Source organism: Copadichromis virginalis, linkage group LG9 (genome assembly GCF_057382275.1).
Source record: "Copadichromis virginalis isolate Kocher_CV1m ecotype Utaka linkage group LG9, C_Virginalis_male_GT1.1, whole genome shotgun sequence".
In the NCBI taxonomy this organism is placed as follows: Eukaryota; Metazoa; Chordata; class Actinopteri; order Cichliformes; family Cichlidae; genus Copadichromis; species Copadichromis virginalis.
Genome location: NC_140626.1, coordinates 2895909 through 2915028, shown reverse-complemented (window position 1 = coordinate 2915028; position 19120 = coordinate 2895909). Strand labels below are relative to the sequence as shown.

The window sequence follows — 19120 nt, the reverse complement described above, 5'->3', positions numbered from 1 at the left end:
GAAACTGAGACAAAGACTGAGTTGAAGACAACGTTATTTATACACAAAAGGATAATCAGAGAATTGGACAAGGGAGGGTAACAAGGTGCAGCTGAAGATAATCAAATGAGATTTGGGGTGGGGGAGTGGGCAAACCTGACTCATTAGGATAAGACAGAAAACACTGAGGGAACAATATAAACTGTAGTGTAAACTGGAACTAATAAACTAATAAGGCTCAGCATATATGAAAATCTAACAATTAACAAGAACCAAACTAAGAACCAAACAGAGAACATATTAAATAAGGAATTCAAAATCCAGAAATCATAAAATAATCAGCAGCATTGACAGAATTAGTAGATGTTTACACTGTGACCCATTAGTTGTACATTTTGATACACAAACTAGTATCAAAATCGCAATGTTGGATGTTGCCATTTGTTTTGTTTTTTTGTTTGTTTGTTTTTTTGCCATTTGTTGCCACTTGTTGCCACACAGACACACACTCATGAACACATTGCTGCTGCTGCAGGAGACGGATGATGAAGATGAAGGCTCTTGCAACATTAAGGAGTGCCTCGAGGCCTTCCTGCGCTGGCTGCGAGGTCTCAGCTGGTTCAAGTGGCTCAGGAACAAAAGGCAAATAAATTACTCTGTGAAGTGATGTGAGCTCTGCCAGATTCAATGTCACACTTCCTTCTGTTCTTTCTTTGCAATATGTCATACAACTGGCTGATATTTTGCTGTAGCTATCGTTCAGTCTGAGTGCTTTCTGTTTTACACCTACAATAAGAGAACTTACTTTTGGCTGCCCCCTGTCACAAGGGGTCACTCTGCATGTTTTATGTGTCTGACTGTATGTTTGGGCTTTTCCTTATGCTACTGTTTGAACTTGGATCTGTTTAGATGCTTCTCCAAATGTGGCCCATACCCACATCTTTCTATGGGCCACTTGGCCTTCTTTGGTCGCTCACTCATATGAAAAGTGTCTGGTGTTTTTTTTCTGTCTTAAATGTTACAAAGTTCTCTGGTACTTATATTTAGAAAAGTTGCATATTGAATCATGTAACACACAATGTTCAGCATTATTATTGCTGACCTCCATAACCCTCATAAATCCCTCTAAATGCTGTTATTGGATTTATTTATAACATAGTGGTTCTTGTGAATAATGTGGTCACAAATATGCAGGATTAAGTACCATAGTAGATATTATACATAAGTGGCTATCCCAAGTACACTGAAAATCATTGTATTACAAAAAATTAGTGGTGTCCCAACAGAAGTTTTCAAGGATTTACAAAGCTGAACCATTTTCAGCCCACAGAAGCTGTTTAAAACTGAAGCATGACAGCAGTCGGAATAATTTACTGAGGAAGAAATTTAGGAGTTGCTACAACCCCAGTTCCAGAAACTTAAAATTAAAAGAAAATAAAAATAGTAGAGTGCGGTGATTTTTTTTAATACCATAAAATACTTCTCAGAGGTATTTTATGGTATTCAATATTTTTGGCCCTGTTGCACATGTGCCAAAAACCAAAAACTTTTGGAGCCCCCATGATCTTCAGGGCTCCCTCAGGCAGCAATTCATTTAAAAGGCACGATTCTGCCATGAATCAGAATCAGAATCAGAAAGGGGTTTATTGCCAAATGTTGAGCAGGTTTACAACATTAGGAAATTGCTGCGGTGCTTCAGTGCAAACATAGTGTCATAAATAACACTTAAATAGACATGAAAAAATAAAAGAATAAGAATTAAAAGTGCTACGTAGAAAGATATGTGCATGAGCTATACATGAGATATATACATGAGAATAAGAATTAAGAGTGCTACGTTGAAAGATATATACATGAGTGCAGGTGGTGATCAGTGCCAAACATGGAATGATGCAGTGACACAGCGTAGGGTCATGTGTTAGTGGTGGGAACAGTCATATGGTTATTGTTCATGTGTCCAACAGCAGAGGGGAAGAAACTGTTCTTATGGCGAGAGGTTCTGGTGCGGATGGACCGGAGCCTCCTGCCTGAGGGGAGCAGGTCAAACAGACTGTGTCCAGGCTGAGAAGGGTCAGCTGAGATCTGAACTGCACGCCGCAGTGTCCTGGAGGTGTACAGGTCCTGCAGAGATGGGAGTCTGCAGCCAATCACCTTCTCAGCAGAGCGCACAACACGCTGCAGTCTCTGTTTGTCCCTGATAGTGGCTCCAGCGTACCACACGGTGATGGAGGAGGTGAGGATGGACTCGATGATTGCAGTGTAGAATTGCATCATCGTCCGTGTTGGCAGGTTGAATTTCTTCAGCTGCCTCAGGAAGTACATCCTCTGCTGGGCTTTCTTGATGACGGAGGTGATGGTGGGCTCCCACTTCAGGTCCTGGGTGATGGTGGTACCCAGGAAGCGGAATGAGTCCACAGAGGTGATGGGGGTGTCAGTCAGGATGATGGGGGGGAGTGGGGCTGTGTGCTTCCTGAAGTCCACAATAATCTCCACTGTCTTCTGGGCATTCAGCACCAGGTTGTTGTGGCTGCACCAGGACACCAGACGTTCAACCTCCCTCCTGTAGGCAGACTCATCCCCGTCAGAGATGAGCCCAATAACGGTGGTGTCATCTGCAAACTTGATTAGCTTGACAGACTGGTGGGTGGAGGTGCAGCAGTTGGTGTACAGGGAGAAGAGCAGAGGAGAAAGAACACAGCCCTGAGGGGAGCCGGTGCTGATGGTCCGGGAGTCCAAGACATTCTTTCCCAGCCTCACATGCTGCTTCCTGTCCGTCAGGAAGTCAGTGATCCACCGGCAGATGGGATCAGGCACATTCATCTGGGAAAGCTTGTGTCGGAGATGGTCTGGAAGGATGGTGTTGAAGGCAGAGCTGAAGTCCACAAACAGGATCCTGGCGTAGGTTCCTGGGGAGTCCAGATGCTGCAGGATGAAGTGTAGGGCCATGTTGATGGCGTCATCTACAGACCTGTTGGCTCTATATGCAAACTGCAGGGGGTCCAGGAGGGGGGCCGTGAGGGTCCTGAGATGGGAGAGAACTAGGCGCTCAAAAGACTTCATGACCACAGATGTCAGAGCCACGGGTCTGTAGTCATTTAGTCCAGTGATCCTAGGTTTCTTGGGGACAGGGATTATGGTGGAGGACTTGAAGCAGGCAGGCACATGACATGCCTGCAGTGAGGAGTTGAAAATGCCAGAAAACACTGGGGCCAGCTCGTTTGCACAGTGTCTGAGGGTGGCAGGAGACACACCGTCTGGGCCGTGATGCTGCACAGTGGGAAACATAATCCCAATTCGACTTTTAGAGACATGTTACTGCCTCAAATTGACTGAATGAATAAGGACAACAAGAGAAGTGTGCTTGTCGGTGGGAGAAGGTAATGTCGAGCAGGGGATATGCATCCATCAAGATAGAAATATGCAATATGGTAGAAAATGCAGAAACCAGATAGACGAGAAGCAGGTCAGACGAGGGGCTCCAAAAGCTGGGGGAGCAACCACAGTGCTGCAGGACCGAGCTGAATCATCTGAAACAGGTGAGGAAAACCCTGGGATGGAGAAGGTACCCAAACAGATGACCGAGGCAAACGGCAAAACCTTAATGCTTTGCAGCAACTGTTGGAGGTGATATATAAGGGAACTGCCAAGAGCAAGCTCAACAGCCTTTGGAAGTTCATCTTCGAGGTCTGCAGAGAGATGTTTGATGAGCTTAGGAGGAGTGAGCCCACAGCCCCAAGGAAAGGCAGAAGAGAGAGAGATGGAACAACTGACCAAAGACTGACGCCAACTCCGTCGCAACTGTAGGAAAGCGGCACACCATGACAAAGCCAGCTTGAAGGAGCTGTGGGACAAGCTCAAACAAAATCACGCCAGGTTGCAGAGAGTGGAGAGAATTGGAAAGAGAAGGACAAAATAAGAGAAAGAGAGAACTAGAGCTTCATCAGGGATCCCTTTGGGCTTGCTTGAGAGTTGCTGGATGAAAAGAGGATTGGCAACCTAATCATCAATAAGGAGGCGCTGGAGTGATACATCAAGAAGCAGGAACTCCAGCAACACTTGAGGGAAGATGAACAACTTTAATAATTGACCAACGCGTTTCGGCTTGTGGCCTTCATCAGGGTCATAGTAAAACATTGTAAAAAATTGCTTAAATATAAGACAGGAAACAGAAAAAAATTCTAATTAACCAGTCAAAACTTCATAGATAGGTCAGCTGAAATACACTCAAAAAATGAAATTGGATGGTTGTTAAATTTACAAAATTCACTGCACTGCGCTGTCAAAGCACCCAAGAAGGTCTTGGGTTCAAATCTGCAATCTGGCCAAGTTTGCAGTGGGTTCTCTCTGGGTACTCTGGTTTCCTGCCACAGTTAAAGTCATGCAGTAATTAGGGTTAAGTTAATTGGTGTTTCTAAAATATCTGTGAACATGAGGGCAAATGGTTGTCTGTCTCTCTGTGATAGACTGGTGACCTGTCCAGTATTCTGACTCCCACCCTGTCACATCTGGGATAGGTCCCAGCCTCACTGCAACCCTGGTAAAGATAAGAGGACGGATGGAGTGCAAGTTATTATAAATCCATTAACATTTTATGTTAACCAGACTCTAGACTTTGTTGAACACTCCAAAAAAATAACTCTTTAAATGAACTTAATATAAATGGATTAATAAATGGATTTCTATTACGAATAAGCATGTTTTGTTGCACTAACGTCATTTGCATGGGTTGGATCAAATCAATTAAATTAAGTTGGACACAACTGTAGTAAAACAGTTGATTCATCATTAATTAATCAAGTTAGTCCAACTCAAGTACATTAAGTTGGAATAACAGAATTGCATAATGATAAAATAAAGCAATTTAATTACGTGGAAATTCTTTGATTTTTTTTATGTTCATTCAAAGAGTTATTTTTTTGAGTTTGAACTTAGAAAACAAGATTACATCATAACATGGGAACACATTTGTTAAAAGATCCTTATTTATGTCTCTAAAATGTAAAATCTAAACTTAAAATGTGGACTTAAAGTGAGATGTCTAGAACGCTACTCCTTCTTTGGTTAAAATAATTAAAAAAAAAAAAAAAAAAGGGGTGTTGTTCATAAAAACTCATTGATAGAAAAGTCCTCATTCATACCTCAGGGGTGCAGACTCTTAAAACAGAATATCCAAAATGCTTCTCTTTTTTCAGATAAAATTTCTATTGGCACCTCTTTGGTTTAGTTTAATGGCTTCTATGCCTAGGAAAAATAATGGTGAATTTGGATGTTTATCATTGAAGTGTCTTGCAACAGGGCTGGTTAAATCATTCCTCTTGATCGAGCTTCTGTGTTTGTTAATTCGATCCTTCAGAGGGTGGGATGCTATATATATTTTATTGCATGGGCACTGTATCATGTAGATTACATTTTTAGTTCTGCATGTGATAAAGCCCTTTATGGCAATGGTTTTGTCACCTATAGGGTCTTTGAATGATTTAACATTTTTGGTGTATTGACAATTAATGCCATGTCCAGAAAGTTAATTTCTTCAGTACTGTAATTGAGGGTGAAACGTAAGCCTGCAAAGTGTCCATTAAGGAATTCTACAAACTTTAGTAATATAGAGACTGGTCCTTTCCAGAGTAGAAACACGTCATCTATATAATGTTTCCAAGACACAATGAATGATAAATAAGGGTTATTTTGGTGATTATATAGAATTTGTTCTTCCAGATGACCAACAAAAAGGCAGGCAAAACTGGGGGCCATTTTGGTTCCCATTGCAGTGCCAGAGATCTGAAGGTATGGTGTGTTGTTAAAAAAGAAATAGTTCCTTTTAAGGACAAAGGCAGCCAGCCTTGTTAGGATGGAACTAGATGGTAGTTTAGTAGACCTAGTCTCAAGGAAATGCACGCTTTTTTAAAAAAAAAATTATTATCATTTCAACCAAAGAAGGAGTAGCGTTCTAGACATCTCACTTTAAGTCCACATTTTAAGTCTAGATTTTACATTTTAGAGACATAAATAAGGATCTTTTAACAAATGTGTTCCCATGTTATGATGTAATCTTGTTTTCTAAGTTCAAACGTGCTTTTACCATTAAAGACTGCCCTTTTTTTTTTCTTTCTTCTGTGTATATTCATAGCACTCCTTCTAATGCATTTCATGCATGTGTTATTTTCAGGCATATGGGGGTTATGTCACCCCCCTCCTCCTCATCAGTAATGATCTAGTCCGGTATTTACTTGGGCGTGAGCCAATTAACCAATACCTACCTATTATATGTCAGCTGACCTATCTATGAAGTTTTGACTGGTTAATTTGAATTTTTTTCTGTTTCCTGTCTTGTATTTAAGCATTTTTTACAATGCTTTACTATGACCCTGATGAAGGCCACAAGCCGAAACGCGTTGGTCAATTATTAAAGTTGTTCATCTTCCCTCAAGTGTTGCTGGAGTTCCTGCTTTGTGAATTCTTTCATCCTCTCCATGCACCTTGGAAACAGGTGAAGTTGTGCCAGAAAAAGAAGTGGAGGAAAGTTTCACAAGTTTTATAAAAACTGCCCCCAGGTGCCCAGAGCACTGTGGAAGTTGATTTAAAAAAAAAAAACAGCCAGGAGGGAGCAACAGGTCCCTTCAAAATTGAAGCAACCTGCACAGGTGCTTCACTGTGGAGTGCTTCACGCCACGATGGCAACAAGGACAACAAGGAATAGCTATAAGATATGTCATCTTATGTTTCTGTACACTATGCTGGCCACTTGGTTATGGCGTTCCATGTATGCCCTGCCTGCTAGCATCTTGCACCCTGCTGTTATGTGCTGGATTGTCTCAGGAGCATCTTTACACAGCCTGCACCTGGGGTCTGGCCAGGTGTGATAGGAACAAGCTCTGAGCACAAGCTCCATAGAGGCTGGGGTCTGTGCTGCCATGATTAGTGCCTCTGTGCTGTCTTTCAATCCAGCTTTGTCCAGCCACTGGTAAGATTTCTGTCAGCCACCTCCTCTATTTGCTGGTGTTACATACTGTGCAGGGGCCTGTCCTTCCATGATGGTTCCTCCTCTTCTTCCTCATTCTTGGGTTTCTGCTGCCTGAGGTATTCACTGAGCACGTAGTCAGTTGGGGCCATCTTCATGATGTATTCGTGGATGTTCGTTGTCTCATCCTGGACCATGGTGCTGACACTCACCAGTCCCCGGCCTCCTTCCTTCCGCTTAGCGTACAGCCTCAGGGTGCTGGACTTGTAGCCAGTCTTGTCAATGACCTCACTGAGGGGGTTCAGGCCTATGCAGAACAGCAGTGGGGACAGAGCATCTCCTTGGTAGATCGCGCACTTGATGGTGACTTGTGCTATGGGCTTGAAGTTGGCCTCCAGTTTGTCCGCCACATCCCCATTGAGTTCCTGATGAATGATGATCGTCAACTAGTAACTGGTTCATTTGTGCCGCTCAGCACTCAAGGAATACAGTCAGCTTCTTCAGCCAGTAGGCGCAAATCATGTGGGTGCCTGGTGCTATCCAACTCTTCATACTGGAGAACCGTTCTTAGATATCTGCCACTGTGATGGTTACTGGACCCTGTTCAGGGAGGTCGCTGTGATCTGCCCTCAGATCCACTAGCCACTGAGCATTGCTGTTATGGGTTGCATCCTTCTCCCATATGCTCTTCCAGTATTGTTCCGTCTCCAGCCTTGGTGGTGCTGTTCTCATATTGTTACCCTGCCACTGAGAGTATACTTTGGATGGCTCTTTGGAAAACAGATGGTTTATTCTACTGCCTTCGACCTCTCTGGTGTACCTCTTCAAGCGGCTGGCCAAGGCTGTGAGTCGGTGCTTGGCAGTTTCCAAGGCCTCAGGTATGGACAGCTTCCTGTACTTCTTAGGCACCTTCTTTGTCGCACCTTTCTGCAGCGCCGATATTTGGATAACCTCCACCGTGCTACTTTGATCCTAGCCTCTAGTCTCCTTCTCCATGGAGGGTACTGCTTCTTGTGGCTGTTTAACTTGTAGCCAAGCATCTCAGTGATTCAGTGATATATGCTGCTGCATATATATATATATATATATATATATATATATATATATATATATATATATATACACACACACAGTGGTTCCTCGTTTATCGCTGTAGTTACGTTCTAAAAATAACCCTCGATGGGTTGAATCCACGAAGTCCACTGTTAGAGAATGAAACCAAAAAGGCACCCACGGCTGCCTTTGATGGTGCAAACGTTTCATCGACACTGTTGTGTTTGTTGGGGAGAAAATTTACAAACATGGGCACGTGTTGAAGTGCACTCACTGAGCTTGCTGTGTCTTTTCATTTCCTCTAAGACACTCATTTAAGAGTGAAATATGGAATATACACCACCCCTATCTGATGATTCAGTTCACAATTTCCAGCTGAGAGCTTGCACTTGGCTGCCTGAGAAAGAGCACCAAATCTCACTCTCTCACCTCAGCTATGACAGCCTCTGCGGAAAATTGCCTGCTCTAAAAATAGCACAGTCTAAAGATGCCTGGAAGCTAAACGAGCCACAATAAACGAAATGCCACTGCAGGAAGCAACCTTTGAGTCGCAAAAATGAGACCCACGCTTCTCTCTTCTCTTTTGCTTGAATCTTTAAAGCAGTGACATCACTTTAAGTCTCCAACACAGAGAATAATTTACCTCAAAGATAAATGAGTGGAACAGGCTAATATTTTGTCCTGACCTCTAAATCTACGAAAGCAGATTACCTTTAGTACAGTATACAAGGGGAATCCTAATTTTATTAGAAACCTGACTGGAGAAAACTACCAAATATCTCCTCCAATATAAATGCTCATAGGTCTCTGCAGTCAAGGAGGATAAAAGAGAACCATATTAGCTGTACAGTAGAAATGCATCTGTAGGAATGACTGGCTTAGGCTCTGTGTCATAGTCTACTTTCTTAAAGCTCTCCTGGACAGTAACAAGAAGTCTCAGCAGTAATGTTCTAAGCATATGGAACAGTTTTGTTTTCACACTTCATAACAACCAGTCCTCTGGTATCAGACTGACTTTTGATATAATATTAGTCCAATCCAACTTTATTTATATAGCACTTTAAAAACAACAAAGTTGACCAAAGTGCTTTCCAATAATAAAACAGAGATAGCAGTTAAAAACACTAAGCAGACAAAGAAGCAAATATAAATAACAATAAAATAAATACATGAATGAAAAAGAAGATTAAAATAAATCAGTATATATATTAAATAATAAAACATGAGTAAAGTAGACAATAAGATATACAATGAATATGATTAACAAAATAAAAGGATTAAGAGTGACCAACAGCTGACTAAAACTGACTACAGGTTGACTCTGGTACTACTCCTAAAAGCCTTTGAAAAAAGGTGTGTTTTTAAAGTGATTTAAACATTTCAAGAGTTGGTGCATTTAAGTGCAATTCAACCCCACTTTATCTTTAGGTGAAGTCTTTTTTTCCCCAAGCACACCAAACGGGTTTACAAGATAATAGGTCAAAGGTTACCATAGTTGTCATAAGTTTCTTATCCCGACACACTGGGTATCATAATATCCATCCGCATCTTCAAAGGGAAGAAGAAAAGACACATTAGTCTCTTTACATTTAGGCTTTATTTTTCCTGCTTTTAGCATAAAGCAATCCATTCGCTGCGATAATGTCAAGGTGTCTATCAAAACACCTGTTGTCCTAATCTTCTGCCTTTTTTCTTTTCTATTGTTCTTCTCAATAATAAGCTAGCCAATAATGCTGTTTTCCTGGGAGCACTATCCCCCAACCAACCTACTGGTGTATTCAGTTACACAATGAGTGTTTTTTAAATTTGATTCAATTCAATTCTGTTTTATTTATATAACACCAAATAACAACAGTTATATTAATTTTGTAAGGTAAACACTCTACAATAATACACAGAAAACAGAGAAACCTGTAACAATCAGATGACCCTGTATAAGCGAGCACTTTGGCATCTTTTTGGATATGTTTCAAACCACTGCAGCGTAGTACCTTTAATATCTAAAGCATATGCTAATCACCGTATTAAAATATTATGGCCAACAGTATTAGGATAAGCACAGAGATGAGTCTCTGTTAGAGGCCATAAAAAGATCATTTGTAACCTTCACTAAAGCTGTTTCTGTGCTGTGATGGGCTCTGAAACAGTCCAAAGGAAGGAAGCTGTGGTCTACCATCACTGCACAAATCAAAATATTATTACACTGGTGTGATCCCACCTCTAAAACACAGTGGAATGATACCAGATGTTCATATACAGGCTATATTACGAACATATGGAAATGGTAATTAAAGAACAAGGAGGATAATATTAAAACTCTGAGCTGAAGATATCAGTAAATACATACTGTTTATTCTAATAGGAGCAGCAGCTTTTTTTAAAATTGGTTGGTTTTGGTTTTTGGATTTTTGTATTCACTTGTTGGAGTGACACGTGTTTGAAGTCAGGAAAAGTCAGGAAAGGATAAAATCCCGACTGCTACTGCTAAAAATTAGGAGTTTGGAATTACAGCCCTGTTGCACTAATCTCGTGTCACGTCATGCAAATATACCATCTGTTCTATCAGATCTGCAAGACTGATGGAGAATCATTTATAGAGCAGCATCTCTTTTTGTTTAGATGAGAAACATGTAATTCTGTATATCCACTGTGTTTGGTGAGTCTTTAATGCAAAAGAAATTTGCTCTAACAAACCCAGCCTTAAACACAGAAGAGAAAATCATTTAGTCAGAACCACTATAGACAAAAGAAAATAGTTTTTTCCCCAACTATAGAAATGTGTCTTTGGGGACGTAGCTCTGTTCTGGAGAGAGCAGTAGCAAAAGCCTAGCACAGTACACACCAGGCAATGAATGTGGGGGGTGGGTGGGTTGCAAAGCAGTTTGCAGATGTGCAACATTTGTATGCAAGCTAACACAGCTTAAATAGCATGCTGTGTATGGAATTTGGCAATTGAATGTATAGACGGGTATCAGCTGAACCATCAGCTTCTGCAGACTTGCACTGAGCTGTTCTGCACTGTGCACTAAACTGACTTTGTGACCTGCCTGAACTCACCTGACCTTTACAACCACTGTGGCTCATCAGCCTGGATAGCTGAGGTGTGGTTAGCTTAAAGGCGTGGAGGAAAATCATTACTGTAGGAGAAGGTTTAGTTTAACATCTGGATTAATAGTTAGTGAAATCATTTTCCTGACTATGAAAGTCTGAGTTGTGCATCCTTTCCCCTGATTACCTGTGTGGAAAAAAATCATTATGTAGCCGTCCACTTTTTCCGGTGCTCCATAACTAAACATTAGAAAATCCACTTTGCTTGTGGAGAAACTAATTATCTAAATCTAATCTCAACCATCCACTACTTAATCGTTTTAGTGCTTCAGTGGTTCCTAAACAGTGCAGGACTCTATGATACACATTTAGAACCTAATGAGAAGTATTGGAGTGCTGCTTTGATTGGAGTTAATGAGGTCATTTTAAGAGAACAACCTAAACATCCTACACTAGGAAAAGCTTTGCAGGCTCATGAATCAGTCATTTACTAATCATGGTAAATTAATTGCTACTGAAATAACTCTTTTACTCAATTGGAGCTCTCCAATTGCTTCGACACATGGACGCGGTGAGCCAGGGATCAAGCCTTCTGAGTAGTAGACGTCCCACAATGTCAACCACCTAATGAATATGACCCAAAATAAACATGCTTAAATGATCACATATAATGGCTAACTTCACAGGCATTTACTTACATTCAGGTCAAATGCCATTGGTGATGTCTTCTCAGATTTCTACATGTGTATTTAGGAATGCCAAACCAGGTTTATTTTTGAGGCATTCGCCAATTTTTTATGTCTTTTGTCCTGATTTTGTTTTTTTGCTCTTCCTGCCTCTTTATAGAATCACATCGCCTTCGCTGAGGTCACATGATGTGGAATCGGCTGTGCGGCAGACCCACTGGACGTCCACTCTCTTCACCGTCCAATCCAATTATTAAGAGTGCAGCGCTAAACCCATTCTTAGTGTGTGTCTGGTCTGTGGTATGTTGTTCTTTGTTGTCTTTATCAGGCCCCTGATTTAACTCGCAATTTCTTGTACTCAAAGAAAAAAGGTTTCTTCTGCTTCCATCTATGCACTTATTCTGAATCGTTGTTGGACTCTCGCCTCCCAAATGAAGCCAAGCAGACTGGGAGACTAGATGATCATGTGAAGGACTGGACTGGATACAACATCAGTGCTGCTCAAGTCAAGTACATTATTATTTTATATGTGAAAAAGTATTTTTCCAATAAGATGGTTATAAGGAAAAACTCTCTCTTTCTATATTTTATTACTTCCTTGTGTTGCATCACATTTCTAAAGCAATGCTGTGAGTATTAGAATGTAACTACTGAGCCTGTATTTATCAAATTAATCACAGTGAAAATTTCAACTTAAATCAGTGATAGAAAATAAACAGACTAAAGAGGAAAGGTATACTTTACCAATTCTGATTGCATAAACAGAGTTTCTGAGTATTTAAATGGTAAATGGCCTGTATTTATATAGCGCTTTACTAGTCCCTAAGGACCCCAAAGCACTTTACACATCCAGTCATCCACCCATTCACACACACATTCACACACTGGTGATGGCAGCTACATTGTAGCCACAGCCACCCTGGGGCGCACTGACAGAGGCGAGGCTGCCGGACACTGGCGCCACCGGGCCCTCTGACCACCACCAGTAGGCAACGGGTGAAGTGTCTTGCCCAAGGACACAACGACCGAGACTGTCCAAGCCGGGGCGCGAACCAGCAACCTTCGGATTACAAGGCGAACGCCCAACTCTTGAGCCACGATCACCCGTAAGACAGAAAGCAGCAGTGGTAGACTAGAACGATTGACAGATGCAGCATAAAACTGCTAACGTAGCCCCCACAGTGTCTAAAAAGCAGGGTAATGGTGTTTGGGGGATGTTCTCTCATGCTAGTTTCCAACATTTGGGAAGTCCAGTGTTTTGTTGGACCACACATGAAAATTCTCAGAACTTTGATAAATACAGGCTGAAGTCAAAGGAGCAAATAAGGAAAACTGAAGTGTTTTTCATCATGTCTGACTTCTCCAGCCATCTCACTAAGGGTTTAGGGTACAACAGTCTATGTGTTTATACAGTATACAGTCAGCTGCAACCAATGACAACAATATACACTCTGACTATACTTTGACAAAAGTATTTAGGCTTTCTTAGCTGCACCAGACAATCACCCCTCCCTCTGTTTTTGTTTTGTGTCTGTTTGCCTTCGAATTCGAGACTGCTGCTTTGACTTTCTCCTATAAAAGTTTGTGATATAGTTTTCAAACCTGCCCTCAACACTTGAAAAGTGCCCAGGAGCTGATATACAAAGCAGAAGAGTTCCAAAAAGACTTAGTCCATAACTGACTAAGATGATGAGCAAACTAAATTTTAAGTTATTATTGTTGAATGTTGCCCATACTTTAAAAGTTCCCAAGTTTTTCTTTGTTTCTTGTAATAGTAACCAAATTTAGTATGGTGACTCCATTTATTTCATAGCAAAATCAGCCACCAAAGCAAAAGCAACATGTAATTACAAGATTGGATAAGTAGAAGAAAATGGATGGTAATGATTGATGATTAAGCAGTAAATATTTGGCATTTAGGTTTAATGAATGGCGTGCATCTGCATTAACTGCTTACATCAGAAAAAGACTGTCACATGAAATTTTTGATAAAGACATACTTGAAATGATAAAATATCTAAAGATATCTGTTTTCCTTAACACTACTTTCATCTGTGTTGTCATTGCGGTGTCATTTGTATTGGGACTCGTTCTTCTTTGTAGCAAAACCATTTTGGGCTTTCTTTGGCATTAAAACACAGAGAAAATCTTTTGGCCCTTCAAATCTCTATTTTTGTAGTGACAACTAAAGCACTTATTGATGAAGACTGTGAATAAGAATGTTCGCAAAACAGCACTTTAAATCAAGCTATGACTTCCCTCATTGCTAATGAAATGGCCACAAATTTCATAACTGCTTGAAAACAAATCACACAGAATATTTGAGATTTTGAGGAACAAAACCTGCTCAAATGTGTATCAGAAGAGCTGCAACACTGTCCCAGTATGCCAAAAGGTTGATTCTGTTCATCTGGACGTTTTCAGTGGGAGAAACATTTCATCACTCATCCAAATGACTTCTTCAGTCTCAGCTGACTGCAGGGGTGGGCCAATTTTTTGGCGCAGCGTGTTTTGGGGTTTCAAAGACAAAAAAACTCAAATGTTGTGATACTCCTGACACATAAAGGGTTTTTGCATAGGCAGCGGTTGTCCTTCTCTTTTTTTATTTGTTTGTATTTTATTTGTATTTTTTGTATTTTCCTTCTGATATCTGTACCTGAGCTGAGTTAACGCAAACATTTCCCCGTCGTGGGATCAATAAAGTCTTATCTTATCTTATCTTATCTCTCATCTTCTCTACTGGATCATCTGGAGCTTTCTTTAGGCGCCTTTCCAGCTTTGACAAAAGTCCAGCTGGGATAACCACATTTACTCTTCTTGATGTTCTTCTGCCTCCCTGGCTGCTGTGTCAGTGGGGATGGTGTTCGCTCTGTGTTGTAGCGTCCTGATGACTCCCAGTTTGTACTCCAGTGGATGATGAGAGTCAAACCTTAGATACTGATCCGTATGTGTAGGTTTACGGTACACATCAGCGTTTAGATGTCCCCCATTACTGATATTCCCCAACTCTCATGGCTATTGGTCAGTGGTCTCTGATCAGTGGTTGTTGATCAATGCTCATGAAAATTTGCATATTAATGATCAAGGTACTGACCTCCCAGCCTATTGTTCATTGGTGGGCTGGTTTCAATCATTGTGCAAATGTACTGTTTATAAGATTGGGGAAACCTGCAGTCAGCTGAGACTGAAGACGTCACCTGGATGATGACGAAATGTTTCTCCCACTGAAAACATCCAGATGAACAAAATCAACCTTTTGGGATTTACTTACCTGGATGATTGAGCATGCATCAAGACTATCCCAGCATATTCAAAACAAAAGAGAACTGTAAAAACGTATATGTTAAAACTACAAAAAATGCTTATATGTATATCCTTTCAGTCATATTGTACATTACTGCTTATCTATTTTCTTATGACTGTGCATTGTGTGTGGGTGCGTTCACAATAGATGTTTATTTTATCTCTCAGATAACTGTTATTGCTTCTTTATCTTATTTAAGTAAAACAGAGTATGTTTCATGTTAATGTTCACAATTACACTTACATTTTTATACTCTCTGTTCTATTTATATTTCAGTTCTACTGTGTATCCCATTCCTTAAATGACCTTTTTCTGACAAGGGTTGCAACCTTTTCTAAACTTGTGATTTTTACCTTTTTCCTCCATGCTGTAGTGATTCTTTACTTCTGGTGGACTACTTTGTATGGATGTCATTGCACCTCTTCTGACCAAGTTATTTTTTTATATTATTCATGTTCTGCTTTTCAAAATTCTATTCAATTCTTTTCAAATTTTAAGTTAAAACTGTGACCTTTTACACTATAGAAGAAGTTGTTTACAGCCTTTGAATAAAAAACACTAAAAGGACTCAAATCCCATCTCTTTTTTTCTGTTAGGTCTTAATCGTTCTTAATAAAGTATTAATAATCATACTTGATTAATCATACTTGATTAAGACTTTCCTTCAAAGCTTTAATTTTTAAAGACACTTAACTGATAATTCTTTTTTCATCCAGTCCTTGAATCTGCAAGAAAAAGTGTTTTCAAGCGAATATTAATTATATTCAGAGTTTAACCTCTAGGAAGGCAGGGGGGTGCAGGAAATATGGATGTTCTCTGTCCACTTTCTTCATTTGTCCTTCCTGTGTACATTTTGACTATGTGTGTGCATCAAGGACTTGCTAATGACTAAAGGCATAGGCTACAGCATAGCTTCGGCCTGGGAGGAGTGAGGCAGACTGGGATCTGGCATCACGGCATCCAAGCTGAAGGTGTGACCTCTGTCATGCTGGGCAGTTGGATTTCCGTTGCAAAAGGTACCAGCAGTGAGACTGCTGAGTGATTGATGGGCAGCCGGGACTGAGACAGGAGATTGCTGTTGCAGTATGAAACTGGACAGTGAGATCATGCTGTCATAGCAGTCATGCTGGGAATCGAGAACTGGTTTTTGTAGCGAACTGGTAGTTCCTGGTAGTTGAAATCCTTGGAATCGATAGTCTGCTTCGATCTCACTTACCGGTTCTTGTGCTTGCGCTACAATTTACTGATTTCCGTTATCAGAGGATATCGTTATCAAACATAGTAGGGAAGAGTGGATATTACGTTTATTTTTATTGCACAAAAGCATAATGGTAAAGTGCAAACTGCATCCAGGACAGAAACAACTGTATTAAGCTGCTAAGACAACTTCAGCTCTGTGAAAGTACAGTCAGCACGCTAAAGCTAAGCTAGCCAAAACCCAGAGTGACACTAAAGCTGAGTGAATGTTGATCCCAGCCTAAGAGTAGGAGTATCATATGTGCGTCCTTGTCATATGTATGGACTCAAATTGTGGTCATAAATATTTTGTACTTGTAAACCAGGATTTGTATGTGTAAAAAGAATTTGTGTGTGTGTAAAAAAGATTTGTATGTGGACTTATGTGTGAAACTCTGCACTCACTGTTGTGGAAATGACAGTCTTCACTAGTGGGGATCAGTGTTGCCAACTCCTCAGTAAGGAAAATCTCTATTGGCTGTCCTAAAAGTTGCTAGAAGCCGCTAAATGACATCATCGCCTAATTTGCATAATTGATCATGCTAATCTAATTGTAACCTACGTTGTTGGAGAGAGAAATAACATCGTGGAAGAGACATAAAGTGAGTAAAAAACGTCCTAAATGCATTTAGAGTTTATTTAGAACTACAAATTAAATTTCTTTTAGCAATTATTGTTTTCTTTAATGTCACAATTCCAACCCTGCTCCTTTATCCGGGCTTGGACGACCAAAGATGACCCGAAATAGGCACTCTGGTGGAGTTACTTTGTGTGTGTGTGTGTGTGTGTTTATATGTAGTTTTAAAACTTGTGATCCACAAAACGGCATAAGAGTAAAAGAAGAACTGACTGCGTTACAGTCAGTGCAGGAGCAGCGGCTTCGCTCATGCGCGATTCATTTGCAGTTTGGACGCATAGGTGTGAACATCTCCTGCCCTGATAGCAGCTGGGGGAGGACTGTCCTCCGCCCGTGAGCGCTTTGGCACAGGCGAGGTGCCCACGGCAGCACCCGCTGCTTTTTGAGAGTAGGAGCGATATGCGCTTTCACGTCAAAAAGTCGGCATAAATAAGTCTCCAATAACACCAGAAAAAGTCACCAGATTTGTCGCTTTTCTTTTCTTTTCTTTTCTTTTTCGCTAAGGGGGTCTGAAAACTCGCTAAATATAGCGACAAAGTCGCTAAGTTGGCAACACTGGTAGGGATAGTTACAAAGCTTTCTTCGTTATGAATTAGAAGATTCATGTTTTTATTGAACATTTGAAGATAAAAAACAAACTCTTGTAGAGAACATAAAGTCAGAGATAGAAACGACAAGGAGCAGGTGCATCTAGTACAGGTAGAGCTGCTGCAAAAACCCACAGAGCCCAGCAGCCAGCGCAACAAATTCTGGATCCTTGGCTTTTAGTTAGCAGTTAGCATTAACAGCACATCCTGCGTCCGATGTCAAAGGACCTTTATGCTGCGCACTGTGACTCACAGCAATGGTCCCGGGTCAGGTCTGACTTTGTGTTAAACTAATCCTAAAGTAATAATGGTATTTCTAACCACTGATATACCACAACTTTATCCTTTCAACATCTACTGACAGTTAGGGGAGCTAACTTTTATCAGATATTAATATAGAGATCCTCCAGCTTCAAATCGTCTTACCCTTCAAGGACCTGCAGTTCAAAAAAGCGCCCCTCCAACAGCCGAATGACAGCAATATCAGGAAGAAGGAACACGAGAAGCTGGAGAAATACCAAGGGCTCAGAGAAGAGCTCGAGAGGATGTGGAGGGTGAAGGTAACGGTGGTCCCCGTGGTAATCGGAGCACTAGGTGTGGTGACTCCCAAGCTAGGTGAGTGGCTCCAGCAGATCCCGGGAATAACATCGGAGATCTCTGTCCAGAAGAGCGCAGTCCTGGGAACAGCTAAGATACTGCGCAGGACCCTCAAGCTCCCAGGCCTCTGGTAGAGGACCCGAGCTTGAAGGATAAACCGCCCACAGGGGCGTGCTGGGTGTTTTTTTAAACCTGATGCTAGAGTCCCACACACCAGGACAAATCCCTATCCATACAGTGGGGCAAAAAAGTATTTAGTCAGCCACCGATTGTGCAAGTTCCCCCACTTAAAATGATGACAGAGGTCAGTAATTTGCACCAGAGGTACACTTCAACTGTGAGAGACAGAATGTGAAAAAAAAATCCATGAATTCACATGGTAGGATTTGTAAAGAATTTACTCGTAAATCAGGGTGGAAAATAAGTATTTGGTCACCTCAAACAAGGAAAATCTCTGGCTCTCACAGACCTGTAACGTCTTCTGTAAGAAGCTTTTCTGTCCCCCACTCGTTACCTGTATGAATGGCACCTGTTTGAACTCATCATCTGTATAAAAGACACCTGTCCACAGCCTCAAACAGTCAGACTCCAAACTCCGCCATGGCCAAGACCAAAGAGCTTTGGAAGGACACCAGGAAAAGTATTGTAGACCTGCACCAGACTGGGAAGAGTGAATCTACAATAGGCAAGCAGCTTGGTGTGAAAAAATCAACTGTGGGAGCAATCATCAGAAAATGGAAGACATACAAGACCACTGATAATCTCCCTCGATCTGGGGCTCCACGCAAGATCTCATCCCGTGGGGTCAAAATGATCATGAGAACGGTGAGCAAAGATCCCAGAACCACACGGGGGGACCTGGTGAATGACCTGCAGAGAGCTGGGACCAAAGTAACAAAGGTCACCATCAGTAACACACTACAACGGCAGGGAATCAAATCCCGCAGTGCCAGACGTGTTCCGCTGCTGAAGCCAGTGCATGTCCAGGCCCGTCTGAAGTTTGCCAGAGAGCACATGGATGATACAGCAGAGGAT

General features: G+C 41.3%; 1 protein-coding gene across 2 annotated transcripts in view; it reads left to right on the top strand.

Moving 5' to 3' along the window:
* plppr5b (phospholipid phosphatase related 5b) overlaps positions 1-15595 on the top strand; it is a 132830-nt gene extending 117235 nt beyond the window's left edge. Inside the window, exons 6-7 of one of the 2 annotated variants that reach the window (XM_085467430.1) lie at positions 515-621; positions 11885-15595. In XM_085467430.1, coding sequence (XP_085323556.1) covers positions 515-621; positions 11885-11981 — 204 coding nt within the window. In that variant the 3' untranslated portion in view covers positions 11982-15595. The remainder of the gene's footprint in view (positions 1-514; positions 622-11884) is intronic. The other variant, XM_085467429.1, reaches the window with a different exon arrangement.
* The last annotated feature ends 3525 nt before the right edge of the window (positions 15596-19120 follow it).